Source organism: Apteryx mantelli, chromosome 3 (assembly GCF_036417845.1).
Source record: "Apteryx mantelli isolate bAptMan1 chromosome 3, bAptMan1.hap1, whole genome shotgun sequence".
Taxonomy (NCBI): Eukaryota; Metazoa; Chordata; class Aves; order Apterygiformes; family Apterygidae; genus Apteryx; species Apteryx mantelli.
The window spans coordinates 29,451,638-29,477,362 of NC_089980.1; the positions used below are offsets into that span (position 1 = coordinate 29,451,638).

At 35.6% G+C, this 25,725-nt stretch overlaps 1 protein-coding gene across 1 annotated transcript in view; it reads left to right on the forward strand.

Moving 5' to 3' along the window:
- EML6 (EMAP like 6) overlaps positions 1-25,725 on the forward strand; it is a 157,739-nt gene that overhangs the window by 66,948 nt on the left and 65,066 nt on the right. Inside the window, exons 5-10 of the mRNA XM_067294690.1 lie at positions 2,930-3,115; positions 4,784-4,919; positions 10,410-10,611; positions 16,051-16,188; positions 18,528-18,784; positions 21,510-21,722. Coding sequence (XP_067150791.1) covers positions 2,930-3,115; positions 4,784-4,919; positions 10,410-10,611; positions 16,051-16,188; positions 18,528-18,784; positions 21,510-21,722 — 1,132 coding nt within the window. The remainder of the gene's footprint in view (positions 1-2,929; positions 3,116-4,783; positions 4,920-10,409; positions 10,612-16,050; positions 16,189-18,527; positions 18,785-21,509; positions 21,723-25,725) is intronic.

Consider the following 25,725-nt stretch of genomic DNA (forward strand, 5'->3'; position numbering starts at 1 on the left):
GTTTGCAGCCAGTTCAGACATTCAGCGGTGACTGAGGTGCAGAACAACTTAACAAGCAAAGTTGGAAGGTCTTTTGGTTCAACTCTTGTCATTACATACACCTAATTTGGGGGTTCTACCCTCTCCACTCCACCAAAATTGTCTCTGAAAGCCTTTAGTGATTTCTCTCTTCGAGCCTCACAAAGGGACACTGAATAGTTACAGCAGAAACTGTAGAAGTTAAAAGTATGAGTTGTATCAGCTTCTGTTCGGCCTATAATGCTCCCGGTGTTTATAGAAATACCCCAGAGAAGGTATGCAATACCTGTAGAATCAAGATGAACAGGTGAAATCTCCAGGGCCCCACTGTTTGCTCCCTCTAAGTGCTTTTCTGGGGTGACTTAAGTATAAACTTGGATACGTACTGCAAGTTTAGGATAAAACATTCTCATGCCTGTGAAACGCTTAGAGAGAAATACTTCTGTTTGCCAATATTCCCTGCAGGTTTCTATTTTCCTCCTGCTTTAATCAAAAATATTCCTAACAGATGGCAGTTATTTCACATGACTGGGGTGGGATGAGCTTTAACTAGAAGTTTAGGAAACGAGTTAATATCTCTAGTTCTGGTTGCTGAGAAGCTTGTGCCCTTAAAACCACCACTGCTTTCAAACTGTGGGTGGTTTTGGCAGAAGTGATACCATCTGCTGTATTCCACAAGCTGTTTTTCAAAACCTGTCTTTGTTTGGCACCTGTGTTATGTTTAAAATGGCCATAATTACCCTGAGTGTGCATAATGCCAGGCAAACTGGTATATACATATAGATAAAGGCATGCCTTTAGATAGATAGATAAATGGATAAAGGCATGCCCCCTCCTAGAGGAGGGTGAGTTGGAATGCTTCATGGTTAGATATTCCCCTGCAGTGGTGCTCAAGCAATAGTCTACATACTTGCCTTTCATTATAAGGCTGTGGGAATGTCACAATCACTTTAACTTACAAATAAGGAAAAGAACAGCTTCTGCCCTAAATTAACTGTATGGCTTTGAGAATTGGGACCAATACTCAGAAATAGTGCAGTTATTCCTTTAACATTTGGGTCCTTCTATTGGCTCATTTGGCTGAGCAGATATTAGAAGCTGTGGGAAAGCCTGGGAGCTAAGGAGTCTCAGACTGAGCTTAGAATCCTCCCTTCCCCCGCTTCCGAACTCTGCTGCCTGCTCTCTTGCTCTTTTACAGCTAACCAGAGGTGAGGAGAGTGTGTGTTTTACTCACAGTAAGAAATCCTTGGGAAATATTCCCTCTCCCTTCTCATAAATTGGCTTATGTTAAGAGGCAATGAGAAAATTTAATAGAATTATAAATAGGGAAGGGTCTGAAATAAAAATCCTTGATCCAAGGATTTTCTGGAAATTCAGTTTTGCAGGAATATTACAGGAGTAAGTACAGGAGAAAAAGACCTCAAATTGGGCTTATAGCCACCACAAGATGTAGGCTCATGAAGTGAGAATGAGATAGATATTAAATACCTGTATCAGGTACTTCAATATTCCTGTCCAACCTCTGAAAGTAACTCACTATTGTGAAATGGACCACAGAGCGCAGATACCTCAACTGGTAAAGACCTGATCTGGCAAGTCCATTCAGGACTGTGCTGTGCCACATGGACTTAAAGTTCTGTTTCTGCATGTGTCCAGAACATCCTTGTCCTGACAGGGCTGGGTATTTCAGCATTTCTCTCACACATCTAATTGTGATCCTCATTACTTTGCCTTCTCTGGAAGATCTGATCCTTAAGGGGAAGCTCAGTGCACACTAACTGCTCTTTTCTTGGTAAAATTGTGTGTATAAAAAAAATTTCATTCAGAATTCACTGGTTCCCAAAGAAGCAGTGTGATTTTTCTAGCCCAGCACTAGTGACACTCTTCTAAGACAAAGGAGATCTGTTTTCTAGTCTTTGCTTCCTGATCTATTTATTTATTTATTCTGGTGTACAGTTTGGAGCCTAGATCTCTCAGCTCTCAAATAAGAACTCTGATGACTGCACAGGAGAATCATGCTCCATCTTGTTCCTTTTCTCGTGCCCAGTCAATCTTATATTCTTCTTTGCAGAATGTTACTGTGTCTGAGTAGAAGTGAAGAAAGTTGCCAGAGCATCCTATTGCTTGGTAGTCAGAGCAAGTTCAGGCTGTGGAAGGCATGGAAGTTAGGTCTGAGATGGAGAAGGTGCTATTGCGTAAAGCAGAGAGCCAGAGAGCCACCATCATCATGTTTTCAGTATGAGTCCGGGAGGGGATTCCAAGTGGAGACAGAGCTGAATCTGTGCTGTCCAGAGTTAGGCACCCTAGCTTCCAAGACAGGTGGGATTTGAATTTTTTGTTCTTCCCCACATACAAGTGTATGCTTCTCTCCATCCAACAGGTGGTTTCTCAGTGAATGTAGCTTTGAGGGACGTATCTCTTCCAGTGCATTGGAAAAAGGTAGAAGTGTCTACTCAGCTCCTCCAGGCACTTAAGTTCTTTTAAAATCCAGTATTTTATTACGCCAGAACTGTAGCTGTATTTGAAATTTTGCAGACAAGTAAAATGGGACGTTCCTGGCTTTAAGTGTGTATTCTATTAGACATCACACAGCAAAACATGATAAAATGTGGTGAGACAATGAGAAGGGGGAGTGTATGAACAGTGAATCAGAATCGTGCCTCACTTTCACGCACAATTTGATCATTTTGCTTTGTGCTTAAATGCACTGCATCTGCCTTGGGATTTCCCATTCTCCATAAGCAGGCATGTTTTATAATAAAGGGCAATCTGATAGGAGTGCAGGAGTCATTTATGTGTCTGTTTGGACATATAAGGATGTGAGGATGTACATCTGTGAGATCTGCACACTAATACAAAGAAACAGAAATGCTGCAGAAATATTTTCTAATATGCCATTTACATTTCACAGTTTTGGACACTGTGTGGAAATGCGCTGACAGCAAAAAGAGGAATATTTGGTAAAACAGGCGATCTCCAAACTATCCTTTGTTTAGCATGTGCAAAAGAAGATATCACATACTCTGGTGCTTTAAATGGAGACATCTATGTTTGGAAAGGGCTAAACTTGGTCCGCACAATTCAAGGAGCACATAGTGTAAGTTGTGTTTTTAATGGCAGTTTCTGAAACTAACTGTTCATTGAATTGAAAAACATCTTGAAGGAGTATCTATGTAGATTTTGTTCTGTTTCAGATTGTAAGAATGGCTAAGAGTGTTCAGCAATTGCGAACTTATATGTAATTTTACACTCTGTTTACATGTTGTGGACAGATGCTAGATGCTGAGCTGATATTGACAGAACTGTTGATGTTCATTTATGGCACTGATTTTACCAAGCAGGCTAAATCTAAAGTATCATTTTCACACATTAAGTAGCTTCAGTTATGAACTTAGACATCATTGGTAACCAGATGATCTTATTTAAAATAGAATTTCTCTACTAAAATTCCCAATGTTCAAGAGTGATTCTTCATCAAAGCCTCAGTGTGGAGTAAGCCTGTTTTATCTCTGAATTACACTCTGACTCTCATATGTATTCTGAACATAATTAACTCCAGTTAGCTTCCAGCATGGGTCTTTGGACAAAGGGAAATAAGAGTTTTTTCCTTCAGGGAGTGATATGAAAGAGTTATCTCAATAGTTTTTTTCTAGAACCTTACCAGAAACAACACTACAAACTTAACTGTTTTTGCTGACCTGCCAGAATTTGTTATATTGGCAGTGCATCAAGAATCACAGTAACTCTTCAAATTAGATCTGAGTGTCTGGGAGAGTAATCCCTAGTTTGTGGAAGCAGTCAAATTGAAGTCAGTGGGACTTATTGCTTGCAGAACTACAGTGTCATGGCCAAGTTGCGATTATGTGCAACTGCAATAACATAGAAGTCTCTGGGGCAAACAATAAACCCCGGTAGCTTTTCTGCATAATTTTATTTAGATTCATTAGAATGATTAAATTCAAGCTCTTACAATACAATGCACTGTAATGTATCCATCTAAATTGTGGCATTTTGCCATGGCTAATATGGTTTCTCCTGCCCAGTTTCCTATCTCTATTTAATTATTTATTAGAAATGTTAATTTATGAAGACTTTGAACAAGGCCACTTTGAAAACAGGGGTTTTATTTTCATTGTATTAATTTCCATACAGTTCAACTTGTCTCTTAACTGAGAAGTCTTCCTCATAATAAAATACTGAATCAGCAGGCATTTCATGAGATATTCCAATGTGGTACATCCCAGTCATCCACAATGAGGTACTGTCAAAAGTGAGGAAGAAATTCAAACTGTAACAGAAACTTTTCTTTCAACAAAGAGAATGAATTGACAATCTTTCAGTTCCTGTCAGATTCCAAATGAGGCCTGAACTGAATTCATGAAACAATGTCTGAGTCATCTCCGTACCTGTAAGAATATTCATATTGCTTGTTTACTTGTTTTTGTTTATTCTGGGTAACTATTTATTTTAAGTGTTCTATTATTTACTTAGTAGTCCTTGTAATAACATTAACTAAACAAAATTTAAATCACGCCAATAGGCTGTATCACTGATGTTTGTACAAAACTTCCTGTATAAATCACTACAACTGAGAGCACTTCAAATAAAAGTGTCCCCCCAGTTTGTTTGTTTGCTTTCTGGATGGACAACATTTTTCTGCCTAGCGGTTTCTAGCCTTTAACAAGAGTCTGTTCAAAAACATTTGCTGTGTGTTTTTAAATCAATTGTAAAGAACTTTAAAACTTGTTATACTATTGGTTAACAGGCTGGAATTTTTAGTATGTATGCTTGTGAGGAAGGTTTTGCCACTGGAGGGAGAGACGGTTGTATTCGGTTATGGGACACCGATTTCAAACCAATTACTAAAATTGATCTCAGGGAGACTGAACAAGGATATAAAGGTAATGAGCTTATTACTTTAATAGGTTTTGACATGACTAGATAATGGATTATGGCACTATTTTATTTAAAGTGTAAATGTATCTGCATATTGCTGGCATTTTACTTAATGACTGTATTTACATTTAAGATCTGCATTCCTTTTTTCTCTGACAGTGATGTAGCCTGATATAGCCTGAAGAATTTTTGATGTTTCAGAGTATAAACAGACATGCTTTTACTTGCTGTTCCACACCATGCAAATACAAGATGATAAGTAAATCACAAAAAGATAGGTGAATTAAGTTAAGCATGCTTTAATTAAATTAATTAATCGCAATTCATTTAATTAATCGAGATTTCTGGAACCTGATACTCAAAGATGCTGAGCATCTGAGCACTCCATTAGGTTCATTTGGAATGGTAGCACTTGGCGTATTTAATAGAGGTTAATATTAAATCTTGCCCATCCTATTTGTCGAACCTAATCAGATTTCCTATAGGCTTAGTTATCACTTTATTTCATGATTCCACTTTCAAACCACTTGTAATCTCCGTAGAGATTACCTCTATCAAGCTCTATTAACATTTTAGTCTTTTAGGAGTTCTGCAGACAAGTTGGATTGAGAGTGTAGCAGTCTGTTTGCTGGCCTGAAGTAGGCTTTATATGCTTTTGGCAGCAGGCTTTGTTGTGGTTAATCTTAATTTCCCATGCTTCTTAACATATATTTATAGACAGTTTTCATATTAAAATTACCATTGGAATAGTCAGCAGACCACTAAGAAGGATTTTTTTTTCCCTCAATTACTTGTATTCTGGCCTGTAATCTGGTAACAAGATCATGTTTATTTTTTTCATCCTACTTAAAACAGATAGGCTGATAATTCTAATACTAGCAAAACGCGTAGGTTTACAATATATAGGCACATCCAACAAGCAAACTGCCAGCAGCCTTAGCCAAACAGTTCCTCTAGCAGTTTGCCTATAGCAGTTTGCCTGAGTGTTGACTGTCAGAACTGGAATTTAGCCCTCAAAAAATTGTCAAATACACCCAGCTAGTAGCCCACTCACTGTGTAATTCTGGCTTAATGTATTTTTTTGCAGCCAGTGTTGTAATGTTTAATATTTATTTCTAGAGAAAACAGCAGTAGTTGCTTATGAGCATTTGCAGCAGTTTTGATGAGTTTAGAAATAACTGCTAAAAATTTTGAAGAAATAAGTTTGTGCATGTGGGACAGACAGATCCTGACTCTCTGAAACTCATGAGGCCAAGTTCGGCCACAAAAAAAGGAAACAATCACTGATGTAAATGAAACAAGACTGTAAAAATCATGGTTAAAGATAACTGTATTCTGGCTAAGATGAGTCCTGTAGACAGTCTGTTTGTAATAAAAGTCAGAGTAATTTATATGCAGGACTGTACAAAGAAAGCAGTGCTAGAACAGAAAACTTATGCATATTCAACCTCCTTGGTTCCTTGTGAAGTGGTTCTGGGAGGGAACTTTATACCACGTATTTGTGAGACCAGAGGAGGAGCAGTTTTGTGCTCTAACTGCTTCCTGGAATATGTCCACACTCAGTGCAAAACTGATCTTAGCTGACTTCACTTAGTTCTAACTGACTTCCGTTATCAGAACTTTGATGGAAAATTATTGCTTCAAAATAATGACTTACATTACAAAGCCATAATTTAGTCATAAAGGTCATCTGCTCCTAGCACACTTTCTGCAAAGAGCGTGTAGCTATTCTTCTACAGGTTATCTAAAGAAAGAATTGTGATCTTGATTGAAGTTAAGTTAAATGAAGGAAGTGCTAAATGAAAGAAAATTCTCATTAGAGATGCTACTGAGTGAGAAGAGACAGAAACTTTGATGAGAGCAGCTAAGTTCAGAACCAGACACCATAACAGCAGCTATACAGCTGAGAGACGGGCAGTACTGGTTCTTACTGCCTGACTTGCTGTCTATCTTGCTATCATGGCAAAAGTAGTTCTTTTGCAGAAAGTGAATTGAGTTGTCATTTAAATTTGTATGCAAATTATAACAATTAAAAAAAAATACATTAACTGATTTCTAAAATCTAAAATTTGAACACTGTCCAAATCTGGTCTTGAAAGATTTTAAATCCTTCCGGTGAATATTTGTCAAAATAAAATCATTGTCTGCATTAATGGCAAAAATCTGATTTAAGCAAGACTGCAAAATTATATCAAAGCTTATTCAAAGATGGTCTGAGCATAATCATTTAGACTAAGTAAAAAGACATTATGATGTGTTTGTGAAAACTGCTCTATAACTGCTGGTTTGACTGCAACAACAAAAATTTAGGACCTTGGGGATGACTGCAGTTCATAAAATTTGAGCTACCTTATATACCTGTCAACCTCTTTTTTTACTGTCTATGTTCTTTTGTTCTTTTTCCTCTTTGGATTTTTTTTCTCTCGCTGTGTTCTTTTAACGTGATACTCCTCTTACCTGCCTGATATATTCCTATTATGCCTTTATTCTTTTCTGCTGTCATGAGTGTCATGCGCTAGTGATCACTTCCATTTAGTGCTTGGAGTTAACAGATTGTGGAAATTTTGTTTCATCTTCAGTTATATCAATGGCACTGATTAGTTTAAGCATATATTTAGCTTCAAGCAATGGGGGTAGCCCTAATTGCTTACCTATGGCTTTCTGTCCCTCCATTCCAATTACTTATTTCCAAAGCAGTTGGCAAGGGCAGCAGCTTTCAAACTCATAACTCCTTTCTGGGGTGCTATGAAGGGTTTTTTTTCTGTAAATACTAATTCATTGGTCATCTTTACTGAGGAATATAAGAAGAGTTTTAAAAATACATCCATCACCAGGAACAATCTGATCATAGACATAGCATTTAGAGTTAAATATACATGCATATTAGCAAAAATCTGATAATGGAATATCTTTCCATGTGTGCAGTACTTCATAGAAAACATTAGAAGATATATTTTGTATGCTGAGACTTACCACTACCCGTTTTCTACTTAAGAACTTCACTCCTTATGTGGCCTTTGGCGTTTTTCAAAAGAAGACCTAAGTCAAAACTTCAGTAGAAATTTAGATAAGTCACAAAATGGCATTTTCAAAATTAAATGGTACTGGAAGTTAGCAAGACAGTAAATGAAGTTTAATTTATCCTTCTCAAGAGACAATGCTTACAATATATTTTATTTATGTGACCAAGAGTTAATTGCATTGTCTTCTGTTCCAAAAGATGTTAAAAGCATGACATGGTTGACCTTGACTACATGACAAATGGATTTTTTATTCATTCATTTTTCACAACATCTAGACCCATTATCCAAAGTTAGAAATGTTGATATACTGAAACAGAAAACACAAACACTGCAGGCAGTCAACCAGAGAATGCTATCAAATCATTACTGTTTTACTTAAAAGTGTTCTTCCTTGTCTAGAATAAATAAACCGTATTCAGTCTTAGATCCACTGAAGCATGTTTCTGCTTGAGAGTTCCTCCCTACATATCTGCTAATAGACTTGTCTCCTTTGAAAGAAATTTTGGAATAAACACTAGTTTTCAAATGTAGGCACCCATGCTGAGATACTCAGTTTTGTATGTTATTGCTTGGCCTCTTAAGAGGACACTTTGAACCTTATGGTTAGTAAAATTCCAACTGCAAAATTATGATCAGTTTTGTGGAATAAGATCGAGCTCTCTAAAAGGTATACAAAACAAAATCCCAATTTTGATTTTTTTATAATAATCAGTTTGGACAACAGCAGAAAAGTGTTATCAGTGATGATAACATGGGCCAAAACTTAGCAGTTAATAATACTTTGAATTTAGACTCACTGAGCAAGAGGATCAGATGTGCCTCTGAATAATCAAAGAATCAAAGTGACATTTTCAGAATTGTATTGACACTTAAGTGTCTGGGTTTTAAAGAAAGACAGGTGCTTGAGTTATCTAGACACTATTTAACATTTTAACTCTACAGATGATTACTGTAAACAACTGAACATCATTTAATTTTACTTATAATGCAGCCTCAGAAAGTGGTGCATACAGTTAAAGCGATACAGAAACTTGCAGAACAAAGGCAGAACAAACAAATTAGAGACTAACTACATTTTGATCAGTTTATTTCTTGAATATGTACATCTGTTTTTATGGTGGAAGATATTTCCTTTGTTGAAACAGATGCAAACCTGGCCTGCAATAATTAGTGTCTAGCTTTCTTTTATATGCACTTTATTAACGCACCCAATGTTAGCATTCTAGAGATACAAATGATTATTCATTTTGTATATCAAAGATGACTCCTTTCTTATAATTCTTGATTTAAACAAAATCATTTTTTTTTAATTTGTGACCCATACTTGTGGTGAAAAGGACATTGACTTCACTAATTAGCAAAAATATTGCACATTGAAAAGGACTCATGAAAACTCATTATGATTTTGTTTTAAACGAAAACAATAAAAGAATCAAAATAGCCCTGAATTAGTTCTATAGAAAATTATGAATGAATTATAGAAAACTATAAATATAATGTAAATATACCTCTCAGCCTTATAAAATGCAAACATCACCTGATCATCTCTTTCCTCATACAAGTTTTACAGCATTATAATACCACTGAGTTCAGGGCAGTTATCTCTACTTTATACTGGTGTAGATAAGGCTTCAAGATCAATACTACTGAAATAACAGATTTTTCTGGAATTGATTTAGTTTTGATAATGTCTTCTATTCCTTTATTTGTGGTTGAACACCTATGATTAAATAATTTGTAATAAAACTAAAATCTCAGCAGTCATAGGAGGGAGGAGTTAGGTTTTTTGTTACTGATAGCCTTGTGTTAAAACTCTGAGGATGGTACATAGAAATAGATGGCAGAACTTAAGAATGGTAAATAGAAAACTGCATTTGAGTCAGCTTCTATCATAAATGTCCTGTGCATTCTAGTAAGCTGATTAGTAACTTTTTTTCTTGTCAATATGTAGCTTGAGCTATTTCTAGTGGTAGAACCACTGAAATTTGAAATGCATTTAAGATTGCAAGAGCTGTTTTATTTAAATATGCTAAAGAAGTAAAGTACTATAAAAAGGAGTAAAAGCAACCTCAGTCACAGAAACCTTGTGTAATCTAAAATTTAGACTATCTTTAAATCATGTCAAATTAAATTGTTTTTTAAAGTAATTCCCAAGTTGTAGGTAAAGCACAAGAACTTGATCCCTTGAGATACTGAACGCTGTAGCCTGTATGCCAGGCAACAGGAATGGTGGACACTCAGCATTTTCCCAGGATTGAGCCTTCTGTCTCTTGACATCTCTTTTCCTGTAGAATGGAGATAATTCAACAGAACCATTTTGAGCTTAAATCAGCTGTAATGTATTCTAGAACTTTAAATTCAAAATGTAACAGTTGTTATGAATTAACTCAAGATCATTATGACCTTCACTGTATTGAGTATCACTTTGTCTCATCATTGCCATTAATCTAAGATTATTCTGTCCCCTGTCAGGTTTGTCCATCCGAAGTGTCTGTTGGAAAGCGGACAGACTTTTAGCAGGGACACAGGACAGTGAAATATTTGAGGTGCTAGTAAGAGAGAGAGATAAACCCATGCTGATTATGCAGGGTCATTGTGAAGGGGAGCTCTGGGCCCTGGCGGTCCATCCAAAGAAGCCTTTAGCTGTCACAGGCAGTGATGATCGATCTGTACGGTAAGGCTAGAACTTGTTTGTTTTTGTATATTCATTGATGTATGCAACATTTTAACCAATACCAATTTGACATATTTGAAAACAGGTGTCATGGTGAATAAGAATTTGCAGAAATTTTGTAACAAATTTTCTCACCTTCTGTTAAGACTCCATTAAGACAATGCTTTTTTCTGTGTATTCCTTAGCATCATCGGCCTTCTGATCCGTGCTCCCCACGTCATATAAAACTAAGCAGAATTTGTGTTCAAATACTTAGGTTTAAAACATGCTGAATTTCTATACTCCACTTTAAGTACTTATTCATTACTGTTCTGAACAGCAAGTGTAGGTATTTAAATGGAGGATGGTACTTCTCTTCATTAGCACTATGCAACAAATCTAAAACCTAAACACCTTTGGCCGAAGTTTTACACAGCAGGTACCTGACTCAGCCAGAAGTGTTTAGAAATTTTGATCAAAAACCAATTCAATTAAAGTGCCAGGAAATGAGATTAATGAAAATACACTGTTTTGCCACTATAAAAGAAGATCTTCTGGATGTTTAGTTGTAGGACTTGCATCTCCAGCCTTTGCAGCAGAGATTTGAATTTTGTATGTGTGTTTGCAGAGGTTATCACAGTGGTTGCATGCTGCTGTTTGCAGCACATGCATACAGTGGGGTTCATGACAGCTTGGTTTCCCAAGCAGTATTTCCCTTAATGTGCTCCTTAAGGGTTTCTTCTGAGTGTTATCCTGTTCTCTAACCCCTCTATCAGCTTTTTCTTCCACCCTGCACCAGGTAGATGATGATTGTTTTTCTCTTCATCTTATGTAGATGATTTGACAACATATTTTTTAACATCAACCCCAGGCAGTTAGCGGACAATTTTTCAGTTTTTACTGAGACTACTAGTCAACTTATCCTAGAAACATACCTGTGGTTTCTACCATTTGGCCATATTGCAATGGAGAAATCAGTCTCCTAGCACACATACTACTTCTAATTTATCCTTCTTCAAATTCCATGTTATAATTCTCATCTGCCTTGAAGCCTGCTGGTCAACTGGAATTTCCCTCTTTCCCTTTCCTTTCTGCCTTTTCACTTGTACTAGTTTCCTATTCCTGCCATTGCTCATCTCTTTCTAACCATAATTAAAATCCAAAACGTGAAACTAATAAAACTCTGCCAGTTGTTCACAGCTGTCATGTTACCTCCCTGTCTCCTTCACATTACTATTATTTTTTTCAGTTTGTGAACCCTTCAGGGCAGGGATGGTCTCTTCTCTTTGGGTTTATCTGCACATTCTTACAGGCAGACACAAATTCATGCTGCCTGCGTTCTGGTAGGAGGTGAACCAAAGGCTGCAAAGCTACAATGAACTTGCTAGTGCCCTCAAGGTAATAAGCCATTCTAAGGGTTTGGACTTATTATCATGGACTCATCTCTTGGCTAGCATGGTAATACAGCTCTGGTTTGGAGCTGGATAATGTCCTGCTGGACAAAGAATGCTTGGAACAAACTTGTGCTCATCTACAAAAGACATGCTGTTTGTGCACGTAAAGCATTAATGAGTAGAAATCTTTTTTTTATTTTTATTGTTGTTGTTATTACTAGAGCCTTTAATATTGTGAATCAATAAAATGTTCATTTATTAATATTACAGATATTGTACTGCAGATCAACACATATGCATTTAGATGTTTAGGCATTTGGGAATGTGGGATTTGAATTCTAGTTCAGACCATGCTATCCTTTCATATACCAATACTTCATGTGAGGAATTCCAGTGGAATGTATAAGTACTTGTGTATTTTAAATAAGATAAAAAATATACAAAAGAATTTTCCTAGTTTTTTTTTATTATTATTTGTTTATTTTAAGGAGTTCAAGACTACAGGTTTAGGTCAATTGTGCAGACTTAGCCACATATACAAGGAGTTAGATTAATGATTTTGGGACTGAAAGTTAATTATATTAATAAAAAGGATTTTCCACAATAGAGAGGGAATCTCTAGTAGTTCCCAGTCCATAGAATGTAGACGTACATTGCCAACAGAACTGGAGAATGTTGGCATGTTATCACAAGTGTCAGGGAAACTAAGCATCTTGAGTTTGTTTGCAACTCCATGCATCCCTAACGTTATGAGATACACTTTAATAATAAAATTGAATTGACAGGAATGTTTCTATATTGTCTTTTTTCTTTATTGTGTGGGATTTTTTTGGTATTTGGTTAACACATTCTTTTGATAGAATAGCTAGAGTATACATTTAAATTGTTTTACAAATAAAATTATTTAGTGGGCCAGATTATGTTCTTATATCTAAGTGTGTAAATGCAAAATACTTCTGTAGATTTAAGGGGATTTACTCTAGATTTACCTTAGCATAGCTTAGGGAAGACTCCAGCCCAATATATTACCTTTGTTCTATGGATGTCATACATTTCTCTTTGTAATGTAGTGGTACATTGTCTAGCTGCAGGACCACTGAGTAGCTGCTGTTCTGGCAGAATGTCTCTGCTATACTTTTCTGTCTTTCTTGAACAATCTGTGTTTCTGTATCCCTGCATTCATAAGATTGATATAGAATCCTATTTTTGTATGAATCAATTTGAATATTTATAGCTCTGATTTTTTTGTGCAGCATTGTTGTGCCAGTGAGCAAAATAAGCCAGCAGTAAAGTTTCTGTCATCAGCTCTGGCTTTTTCCACGTATGAAGTGGTTGCTAAATAAGTCTCCTGGGAGGCTGGAATCAGTATGTGCTCCAATAAATAAAATCCTCTGCCAGGTGTATGACAGAAAAGACTGGAATATTTACTAAGAAAATGATGTTTTATGAGTCTATTGGTATTTTTTAAACTGAATCATTTGAACAAATGCATAAGAAAATTGCCAAAGAATGGTAAAAATAGTCTTTGCCTTATTAGAAAATGCACGCCCTTTTTATACAATAAGTTTATTAATCTAGCTTTTTCAAAAACAATGTGCAGAAGAATTGCCAGAAAAGATACCTTTCCACTTTTCATAAGCAAAACCAAGCTTACAGTTGTGCATCAGTTTTGTGCACAAATGCCTGCAAGTGTGCAAAATGTGTTTTTTTGGTGCAAAATGTAAAGCTGCTGTTTGGAGTTATCCTTCCATTAATTCAAAACTGTTTATTTTAGATGACTGAATTATTCAGCTCACGCTTCCATGTATAGAAGTTACTCTTTGACATATTGGACAATGTGATCCATGTGGAAGCAACTGTTTTGGAGGCAAACTTTAGCCTGACATTTCCTTTGACATATTTCCAAATTCTTTCTGGTTCATTCCCTATTGTACCGGGCACCCCTAGCCTCTCTGTTGCAAGGCTGCTAAGAATCTTGAATCTGAGCCCTCCTTATGTTTTGTCTTTGAAAACAGTTCTAGCATCCCACTTCTGTTTTTTTCACTTCAACCGTTTTTCACAGAGATGCCTTTTCCGAGTCATTTCTGATCCTTGAGTTCTCTCAGCCGAAGAGGAAGCCAGCATCTTACAGGGCTTTTGATTCTAGACTGGTCCTAATAATATGATCCTGCCAAGTCCCAAAGGGATTCTGCTTGAAAAGAAGTTCCTAGGTCATGGAGTACCATCCTTTTTCAATACAGGCGATCAAATAACATAATCCTTTTACTAAATTTATCGAACTCTGTCTTTTCATACTTGAAGGCTGTATCAAAATGTTACTCCTGCAGCGTCAGAAACCTCCTTCTTCTTTTCTGGCTATATTCGTGTTCTGTTTATGCTATTTGTTCTAGTGCTAGCATGGTTCTTCAGTATAACTTGTTCCCCTTCTCTGATGATTATCCTACTGATGTATTTTGGATGCAATATTATCCTTTCCCAGCCTTTATTTCACTAAGGTATAAAAGTTAAACTGTTTCGGTCTTTAATATTATATAATCTTCATTCTCTTGATCATCATAGTAATCTCTCCCTGTATCTGTTCCTGTTTTTATTCAGTTTTCTTGAGAGAATTTGTAAAGAGCATGCCGGATGAGGTCTCACTTTGTGTTGTGCTATTGTTTTTGCGTATTTCCTGAAATATCACCCAGGATATATTTTAGGATCAAATTTCCTTTTTCCTGTCTGCAACTCATTCATAGTCATTCTGTGATGGAAAGACAGTGTGAGATCTTATTTCTTTTTGCCGGTTGCACTTGTGGTACCTCAAACTTCCAGCACAGTTCTAGATATAAGGATCTGAAATAATGTACTTTGGATGGTTAAATTTCATTCCATGTCTATTTGTTTCATCCTCAAGAAATATCTGTTTCTTCCAATATGATAAATCCACCTCTGGGCTCCCAGCTTGCTGTCAACAGCAAATTTCATGAGCATTCTCATCTTTTGTGCCAGTGTCTTTAGTGAAAATATTAAATGTTATTCTAAACCTTGTACCTAGAAATCTCAGTAGTATCTTCCGTCCAGCCTAATTGTTCCTTTCTGTAAAGCTTGCTATAAAACATTATCCTGCACTATGTTACAGTTCTGGTACTAATCATTTTCTTGAATTTAACTAATAATCACATATGCTACTATTCAAATATTTTATCCATTGTTTTATTGGTTATTGCTGACTTAACTTTTCCACCCCAAGTGGCATGTCTTCCATACTTTCAATTATTCTTTTCTTAAAAATTTCTTCTAAGTCTTGCATATTGCTGAGATGTGACTAACCAGCCTGTAGTGATCTGGGAAACTCCCTCCACTCCTTCTTAAAATATAGGTAAAATATTTGCTTTTCCCCATTTTTGGCATGTTTTTATTGTTTTTTTTATTTAAAATGTTGCAAATGAGCATGCAATATTGTCTACTAGTTCATTCCTGATTGTGACAAGAAAATTTTCCCCATGATTTAAATGTTTATGCTCTTTGAGTATTGCTTTCATTTCCAGTGAAAATTTCAGACCGATCTGCCTTGACCCTCTTTGTCTACAGAAACTGCATTTTTAAATTATGCACCTAGGGGAATTATATCAGATAAGTAGAGTCTGGAGATAATACAAAATCATTATGTCATTTAGCTTGAGGCTCTTCCTTCACGGTGTCTTCTCTTCTCCTATCTCGGATATGTGTTCAGGTCTGAGGTTCCATCCCTTCTAGAACTGGGAGCAGTAAATACTCCTCTATTTTGAAAGAAATTTGAATCTGGAACTTCATCTGAAGGTGTCTGAAAGCTTCATTCAGTATTACATGCCGGGAAGTTCAGTGCCACTGTCAGAAAATTCTGTCTCTATATATTGATTCAGGCAGGCATTGTACACCCTCTTTCTTTCCTAGATTGATAAGCAGTTTTCAGTTTTTGAAAGTATGTTTCTGTATGTCATGGATTTCTCAATAGTGTTGCACATTTCATTTTTACTCTCAATGATACTGAAATATTGTGCAGTCAGGAAAAATCTGCTACTGCTCTCAATTTCCTTTGATGCAGATTATGGAGTCTTGCTGACCATGCCTTGATAGCTCGTTGTAATATGGAAGAAGCCGTGCGCAGTGTGTCTTTCAGTCCTGATGGATCACAGTTAGCACTTGGAATGAAAGATGGCTCCTTCATTGTTCTTAGAGTAAGGTAAGAGGAGAGAACTTGAACCTCATACAAGTAGCTTGTTTTTCCAAGTAGCTCAAGACTACATTTATAAAGTCTTTTATTCCTATAAAAATCATTAGGTATTTTATCTGAAAAATTATTGAGTAAAAATTGAGCATATGCTTCAAAAATATCACTTGGTATTTTAAGAGGTGGTAGTTTGGCAGTGAGTAGCAAACCTATGTTTTATTTAGATTCAAAATATTAGCTTTTAGTAATAATGTTGATAAAGTTTAAGATTTTCAAGTTTGACTTTTTTCTTCTATTCTGAAATTATACAAATACTTTGTGAAAAGAATTGTGCATGATAGACACAACACAGTTTTGAGAGGTATCTCCTTGATCATATAGTTCATTTCCCACCTTATATAAGAATGACTACTATGCAAAATAATACCTTCAGTGACTGAAAGACATTTTTTAAACATTTGCAAGATATTTGCAAATTCTGCTTCCCATATTATACGACAAACCTTTTTTTCATGAGTACATCTTATACAGTGGGCATTTTCTGTTTGCAATACTGTTATGGAAGACCTGCAAAGGCAGGTGAAACATAAAACTGGACAGGGAGGTGAAAGAACCAACCGAATTGCATAATTTCAAAGCACATAAACTGTTTTAGTTGATACTTGGAAGAGATTACCGCTTCTTTAACTTTATTTCATATCTTTGGTAAACATATACCTGAAATACTTTAAACTACTCGTTGATAGGAGGGAAAAGCCTGTAACCAATGGAAGATCTGTGAAAACTGCTGTAATGCATTGACATGAATCTTTCTGATCTCACTCTTTTGAGTTCTTGGCCATGAAGGATCTGAATCTAAGGAAGAGTCCAGAGAAAGGACCATTGTTCTCTGTAGCAATGTTTACCACTATGGAATGGTAGTGTTATTAGTGTTTAATTGTAACAGAGAGCTAAGGGATCCTATTATTGCCAAAACACTTTTTAAAGAAAAAAATGGCTATGAATAAATAATTTTCCCAACAAAATTTCTATTCTCATTGACATTTTAGAGTTCCTATGTAAGCAAATGTGACCAGGTCTTTTAATTTGTAACTAATGTCCACAACTTGAAGGGAAATTTCTAACAAATTTTTTTTGTTCATTTTTTATAAGATCCTGAGCAGCTGTTTTATTAACCTTTGCATTCGTGCCACCATGTCCCAGAAATCTCTCTCTTTCTTCAGTTGTTGATAATTCTCCTTTCCGGACTCTGTTTTTACAGTTCTATGTATCAGCATTTTTAAGAAATCTTAACAAAATATCTTATTATTATAAATTATATATGTATTATTTTTATGAATTTGAGTATTTTCATAAATTTGATGCCACTAGCAGTAATTAATTAAAGCGGAAGCCAAGAAAAATATTTAAAAAGATTAAAATGGAGTGTAACAGAAGTATGACACCTGTGGGAAACTCTTTTTCTCAAAATCTCCTTACATCCCAAACATATAATCTGGTGTGGTTTGTCTTTATAAATGCAGAATTAATGCTGTTGGGAATTGGCTCATCATTCAGTCAATTCATCCAGAAGATATTTTTTAATTTTAATTATTACCTCAAAGCCAAAGAATTTGGGGAAGTCTACAGCCAAAATTCTCTCTGTGTTCACTAGAATTGCAGGGGTTTGTTCCTTGATAGAATAGGGGTTTATATCAACTATAATTTGGGTAGAGAAGAATTGAATATTTTTCAGAAAGCTAGACTGTATAGCTATCTTGATTTTTTTCAAAGGCACATTTGAAACAAGGTGACAATACAAGGTATTGTCACTCCTCTGTTTTTCCACTAGGAAGAAAAAAAAACAAGAAAAATGTAGCTCATTGTTCATGGCATGTGGAATTAAGTTTATCTGACTTTATCTGCCTAATTGTTAGCTTCCAGTCTAAACTGTTTGTCTGTGTCCCCAAAAGAGTCAACATGGAGAAATAGCTCTCTAAAAGGCCATTTTAACAGGGTGTTGTGAGACATAGGGTAACCGCTCTTTAGATGGAACTCTTTTTCCATTGCCCATGTAAAATAATTAAAGTCTAGTCTAGTTTGTAGTAGACAGCTAAGTATTTTACAGCTAAAATTGGATGACTAGAATGAAGATAATCATTGACAGGTACAATTTTTTTCTATCTTTTGCTTTAAACATATGTTTATAACCAATGAGAAGAGTAGGAGTTTTTCATAAAAAGTTTTTTTTCTGAAATCTGTTTTTTCTTGTACAAAGTATTCAGTGTATCTGTCTTCATATTTGTCTTAAATATTTGTGGATTATATGTTCTCAAGTCTACAGTTGACATTTTCACTATTGGTTCTTGCAGAGACATGACAGAGGTAGTTCATATTAAAGACCGAAAAGAAGTAATCCATGAAATGAAATTTTCGCCAGACGGGTCTTACCTTGCTGTGGGTTCTAATGATGGCCCAGTGGATATCTATGCAGTTGCTCAGCGGTACAAAAAAATTGGAGAATGCAACAAATCCTCTAGTTTCATCACTCATATTGACTGGTCTGTGGATAGTAAATTCTTGCAAACCAATGATGGTGCAGGAGAAAGACTGTTCTACAAGATGCCTTGTAAGTTTGCAAGTAGCTCATGTTATGAACAAGTGAACTTCGGTGTTGATTTAAGAGAACAAGTCTGATATAAATAGTAAATCCAAAAGCAGAGTTTCTTGACTGGAACTTACATAAATATCTACTGTTCATTTTTAAAATCTGTATTCACAGTATATACCCACCTTCAGCTTTGGTTAAGTAAAAGCTCCTTCTGCATTTGTATCCATTTAAAATTGTATGTTTTTACATACCAATGAACTCTTTTATAGATTGGCTCACTTAAGAACTAAATTTTGGTTCATACATAACTACCAAAGCATGTCTGTCCCAGTAGCATTTCCTTCAAATGATGAATAATTCCAGAGTTAGCAATTAAAACATTTTTGAAGAATTTAATAACTGGAAATGGGAGAATGGTTTAGGTTAACTTAAAGTGTTGATAAAATGTTAGTGTTTTCAATGTTAAAGTTTACTCATAGAAACAACATTCCAAACTGATACTGCTAAACTCTGACAGACCAAATGAAAGGCCTGAAAGCCCTTACCAATATGCAGCTCAAACTGGTGAGTGTGCAACACAAGTCCAGAACTCTATTGGCCACGGCTGTGACTGCAGCAGCACAGCCAAAACTGCAGTAAAGGATTTAGAAGGATTTAAATGAGTTAGAGATGCCACAGTGTGGTATCATCCGTGTTACCCCAATACCTTTTCCGTTATTGGAACAAGACTCATAGCTGTAAGAAGCTATAACAGTTTGTGATGGCAGTGTAGGATGGGATTAGAATGAAAGTATAAAATTCATATTCACTTGTGATCTGAGGCAAGATTTATTTTCACATCACCAAGGTAAAAAAAAAACAATAAATTAATCTGTACCAAATGTATAATGAAGATTTTTCCATATATATTTGAATGGGTACATTTTTCATATGACATTATGGACCGCAACTGCAGTAATATATATATGCCCTGTACTTACCACAATGTGCTTGCAATCCTGCTTATCTCCTCTGAGGAATACAGTCCTGTAAAAACATTTTTAATTCATCTGTAACAGCATGATAAATAATTGATTTATTCTTATCCTTAATTGAGAATGCCTTTTAGTATTTATGTCAGAGAAAGGAAGAGAATTTTAGGAATAAGATTTTGTTCTCATTTAAGCTATTTCGGCAACCTCCTTAATGTGGGGTATCAGGACTGTATTTTTCTTATCCAAACTAGAGGTTAATTATGAAATCAGCTGACTGGCTGCATCTTGTCTCTTTGAAAGGCAGCTGCTTCTGGCTTTCAGCATGTACTCAGTTTAATTCAAAATCTGAATTTCCACTGACCCTGGACTGAAATAATATCTTCATCGGAAGTAAAGTACAAGTGATTGAAACCTTTCTTCACTGTCATTACAGTGTTAATTTAAATGTGAACAGTTCAAGTTCAACTGGATTCACTTAAGTTTTCCAAACTCTTATCTTCCCTATTCTTTTTTCTCTATAAGAAACAAGAATAGTCAGAGAATACATGGTCTTTAAGAAATGATGGTGGTTTTGATAACTGTTAATAAGTAGTGCATAGAAGAAATCCAAGGCACATTAAATTAAGCAAATCCATCACATATTTAGAGTGAGAAGCATTAGTTGTGTTTGAGTAACATTTATATTAAAAGCCTGGAATAGTCTATCAACCGAGAAATCCACTGGGCTGCATATCACTGATAACTTTATATCATTCTAGAATGAAAGTTTAAAGATTCTGTCTGTATTTAGCAGTTTTGAAAACAAAAGAAGTGTTAGTATGAGTTAATTTCAAATAGTCCCTGTAAGCTTCCTCTAGCTAGATGAGCTTAAATCAAAATACTGAATCTAATACCTGACCCAGTTCAGATTTCATTGCAGCTTAGTTAAATTTTAAAATGAGATTGTATTTTCTTTTTAGTTGACATCTTGTGAAATGTTTAAAATGTATCTGTATGGAGCATTCAATCTGGTTTGTCCTGTAGAATTGCTAAATTGATAATTCAACATTTTTCATAGGAATGCTTATTCTTGTGTAGTATTTCACTTTAAACATGATTTTGTGATCGCTTCCTGTTATTTGTGTCACTGATATATATTAATACTGCTAATAGCATTACTTTTGTCATGAAACAAATAAAAATGTTCATTAGCTAATTCTTTTCCTGTTATATTCATTCTCCTGGTATATACAAAACATTAAAAATATTTGCTTACATAAAGAGCACTCAGGTTTATCACAAAGTCATAGTATATCCAGTTAATGAAAAGTACCACAGACTCATTGGTTCAACAAATATTCAAATTTCAGTGACATTGTATAAACAGGACTAACAATTGCTACTAACACATTTAGCGTTATTTCAAAATTTGCATTAGTGAATATTATTAATCTTATAGCACTTAAAGGTGTTCTAGGAATTCATAGTACATAAGTGTACTTTTTACTGAAAATGTTTCTTTGGTAGAAGTGATGGGGAAGCATAATTTTTTTCCCATTTCATATATTTTTAGCATTTTTACATGCAGTAGTGTTATAACTGTTAACGTGTGATATGCTCAAATACCACAAATATGAGATTATACTCATAAAATTTTGAATCATCTCTTTTATGTATTGAAACTAAAAAAAACTAATCCCTAGAAAAATATACAAATAACTGTGAAGAAAGGAAAGGGGGTTTACTGAAAAACAAATGTTGAAACAGTATATTCGCTTGCATATTTTTAGCTGGGAAGCACCTAACTAGCAAAGATGAGACCAAAGGAATTCACTGGACCTCATGGACCTGTGTGATAGGATCTGAGGTGAATGGAATTTGGCCAAAGTATACAAACATTACAGATGTCAACTCTGTGGATGGAAATTACAACAGCTCAGTGCTAGTGACTGGAGATGATTTTGGACTGGTTAAATTATTCAGATTTCCGTGCCTCAAGAAAGGTAAGACAATGGTTTGTATTTCTGAAGACTGCAATGGTAAGTCTCCTGTTATATGTATCTATTGCACAAATATTATGCTAATATAATAATGTAGACTCTAATGAATTTCCTAAAGATACCTATTCACAGCTTTGGTAAAAGCTAATGAAAGTTAAATGTACGTTACTGTGAGACTAAGTTTTGCTGGTTCTAAAACGATTATTTGGTGTGTGTGATGTTTCCATGGAGTGGCTAGTTTTGTGTTTTTATAACACTTGTTATAGATCAGTTTTTAATATGATAATACTTGCCACTTTTCAATGCAATTTGCTTGCTTTCCTTTATTTATTTTTAGACTTTTATACTTAGTGGAATATCCATGTTTTACCATCTGGAAAATATCTGCTATTACAAATGGGCTATTACTCTTGTATAATATCTTTCTAAAAATGTCCTACCAGAAATAATCCCAGGGCAAGGTTAATGTGTGTAATTTTTTTGATAAGAGAAGTTGAATTCTCTCCTTTGGTATTTCTAAAAATTTTTTATTTTGTCATATTAACATACAAGAATTCAGTTCTAAGCCCTGATTATTTTGTGTGTTAATATGTTTTTACCTTTAAAAATACAGAGTAGGTCTTCATTTATCTAAACACTTGTAGTTTTCTTAAATTGGTAATATGCAATCATTGTTTGTATATAATGCTGTAATTTCAAGACAGTGTCACTGAAAAATGACTCTTGGCTATAGCCTGTACTTTTTATATTCTTTTATTTCCTAACTATATGATTTATTCTGTAAAGCTTGGCAGCACTTTTTAATGTGAAAGAAATACACAAATAAGCTTATATTAGTTCTTATCTATAAAATAATTGAAAAATTTTATCTAATCTAAAAGAGTTCATAGATTGCAAACATAGGTATATGCATGTCCGTAAATTATATGTGTAAAATACATATGTATCTTTTAATTTTTCAAATTTATGTTCTACTTTGCTTTATGTGTTACTATAACAAAATAATATAGGCCATATAAAAAATGCTCTGCATGTGTTTCCCAAAATTAGAAAGCCTGTCCTTTCAAACATATTTTGTCTGCATATAAATTGCCATTTTCAGTGGTACCATTCACTGCAGCAAATAATTGGATCGGGTAATGTTGAATTTCTCTTGAAATATTTCTAGCAGAGATCACTGATACGCAATCATCTATTTTCTTCTTTTACAAAATATTGAAAATATGTATTAGAACAGAATCAGAGATTCTGTTGTAACTGTAAATTAAATAGAAATTCTGCTTTTCTTTCTTTAGAGGAATCACTCAATAGGAGCAGTGAGCGCTCCTAATCAGTGCAGACCACATTGTTATAGGCAATAGTTAGGTGGCATAATGGTATTTATGTTAACGCAAATAGAGTGGTGTTTACAGTCAGCTTTTGAATCCGTATTCTTGTTGAATAGCATACGTGATAAGCCGTAAGACAGCTGAGCATAAAGCACGTCATTCTTTCTTAAGACTTTCATCTGTGCAGGAACACTGACTCCTCTTCATTATGCTCGGACTGAAGGCAGACTGTATTTCCCATGCTTCCTGACTACGCTCATTATAACGGACTTTTTTTAGTAACCACTGCCTGCGGAGCAGTTGCATGGAGCGGGCAGGATGGGGAAGCACACTTCATTCAAAGGCGTCACTACAGGATCCTTAGAAAGGCCTATAGCATGCCAGGAGAAGGAGATGAAATGTTTGTATGGTGGCTTAGAGCAAAATTATGATGATATACATTCATCTTGAAAAATACTCAAGATAAGCAGATGTTTCAGAAAACTTACCCTATATTTAGAAGGGAAGAACCAGTAATGTTATTCAACAAGATGCTGTTTCACACTGACATAAAGGCTAACCCCTGGGTAGGAGCAGTTAGTGTGACTGACAGCAGGTGCAGCAAGGCAGTAGTCAAACAGTAAGGGATAGTGTTTAAAACTTTCAGGAGTCTGCAGGAGATGAGGAAAAGAGCTGCAAAAAGCTTAGCCAACTGACTTAATAAAAAAGCCATGTAAGTAGACAATTAGAACAGTCAGTTATAGTGTGACAACAAGGTGAAATATTATCTGCAAGGTGGTCTGGTACAATGTCAGATCATTAGGCAGCTCTAATCACAAAATGCCACCCAGGTACATCATTACACCATGAACATTTTGGTTATTAGTAAGTTCTTCCTCTCTACTTTGAGAACTGAAGAAATGACCCTGTTGTAAGATGACTTAGTTCCATAAAATCTAGAGGATTGACAAGGATGGAAATAATTCTAAACCTTTTTAGGAGCAAGGTTTTACATTTTCAAAGAAAAAGCATAGATCATATGGCCTTCATAGAACATACAGTGAAAAGCAGTTGGTCAGAGCCTCAGTACAGTAACCTGCATGTTGCAAAAGAGCGGAAAAGCCTGGAGAAAACAGAGCGGTATGTAACCCTCTGTGCTACTGGTGATCTGAATGGAATTTTACAACATTATTATGCGGTTTAACTAAGAGTGACTTTGATGACCCTCAGGTGAATGCTGTTTTAATACATTCTTTTGGATAGAGAAATGACAACAAATGCTTGAATCCATGAAAGAAATATTCTAAATCATAGTCTGCTTGAATTCCTGGGTACATCCTATCTATGTGGTAACCTGTGATGTCTGAAAGGTTTATGTTGAACTTTCCCTGGCAAAAGTGGTGGAATAGGCACAGACCTTTTGCTTTCCAATTCAGTGAGAGAGAAAGCAAGTTACAGAGCTGAAATGTCCACCCCTTTTCATTCTTCATTCCTGAATCAAGCTTTGTTTAATGGCCTGAACGTTCATCACTTCTTGACATACCCATCATGAAGCTTTCCTAATATACTTAAAACTTTTTATTTGTATCCATCATGGTACCATCTGGTTCTTCTGCATTTGACAGTGTTTTTGACAATGTTTTAGAACTATTCCTATTGTATCTTTTGGTAATTGTTGGCCAAATTGCTGTTCACCTTTTCCCAAAAACACTCCCTTTGCATAAATTCTCCTAAATCAGTTTCCCAATCCAATTCTATTTGTATTTCCTCCTCCCTACTTGGCTGTCTTTTCCCTGTGTCTCATTTACCCTTCATTTTCCCAGTCCCCTTTCTGATGTTTCCCCCTTTTCTTCTCTTCCCTCTTAAGAAAGTAAATGAGCATTAAAAGAAAAAATTTCCTTCTTCTATATACATATCCTTTAAAACAGGGGCCCCCAATTTTCCATCCTCTTTCAAGAAGTGTCACATTGATTACTGTATTGCTTCACTGCAAGCAAGTAGACAGAGAGACCTGTACAACATGCTGTACCTTCCCCCCCCAGTTCTCTCTGCAAAACTAGGACTCAAAACTTACGTCCCCATCTCTTCCAACCTTCTGTTATTAGCTTTCCTCATTCCTCAGTGATACTTCCCAGTGCCACATGTGCATATACGGTGACTCACTAACCTTGAGTTCCATAATTCAGCTTGCCTTGAGCCTGTGCCCAGACCCTGAGCTAGAAGTGCAAGGTCCAGCACTTTGCACAGAGCAAACCTGGGATTGTCTCAACTGGTTAGAGGTAATTCCTTCCTTAGGATAGCGTATCTGCTGCCTAACACCACTTGGAAATAGTGCTGTTGCTCTAAAGAAAAGGGAAAGCTACTCCCATTCTGCCCTTTCTGCTTATTTAAAGTGCTAATTCTGTGTGTGAGGAAGGCATAGCTGCTAAATGACTGGAGTGCTATTGTGTATTTATGCAAAGTCTGGGAGCATGCCATGGGCCATAGGCATTTCATCTAAGCCCACACAGTGATGTGTAGCAGCTATCAGCAGGCTGGAGTCCTGTATTGTTGGGAAGTCTTGTGGAGCTTGTTTAAAATACGCAACATGAACATACCTGGGTGAACATTCCTCAGACTGGCTTTCTGTATTGTACTTCAGGCTTCGTTTGTAGCCAGCAGCACTCCTTTATTGGATAAGTAAAACTAAATAAACAATT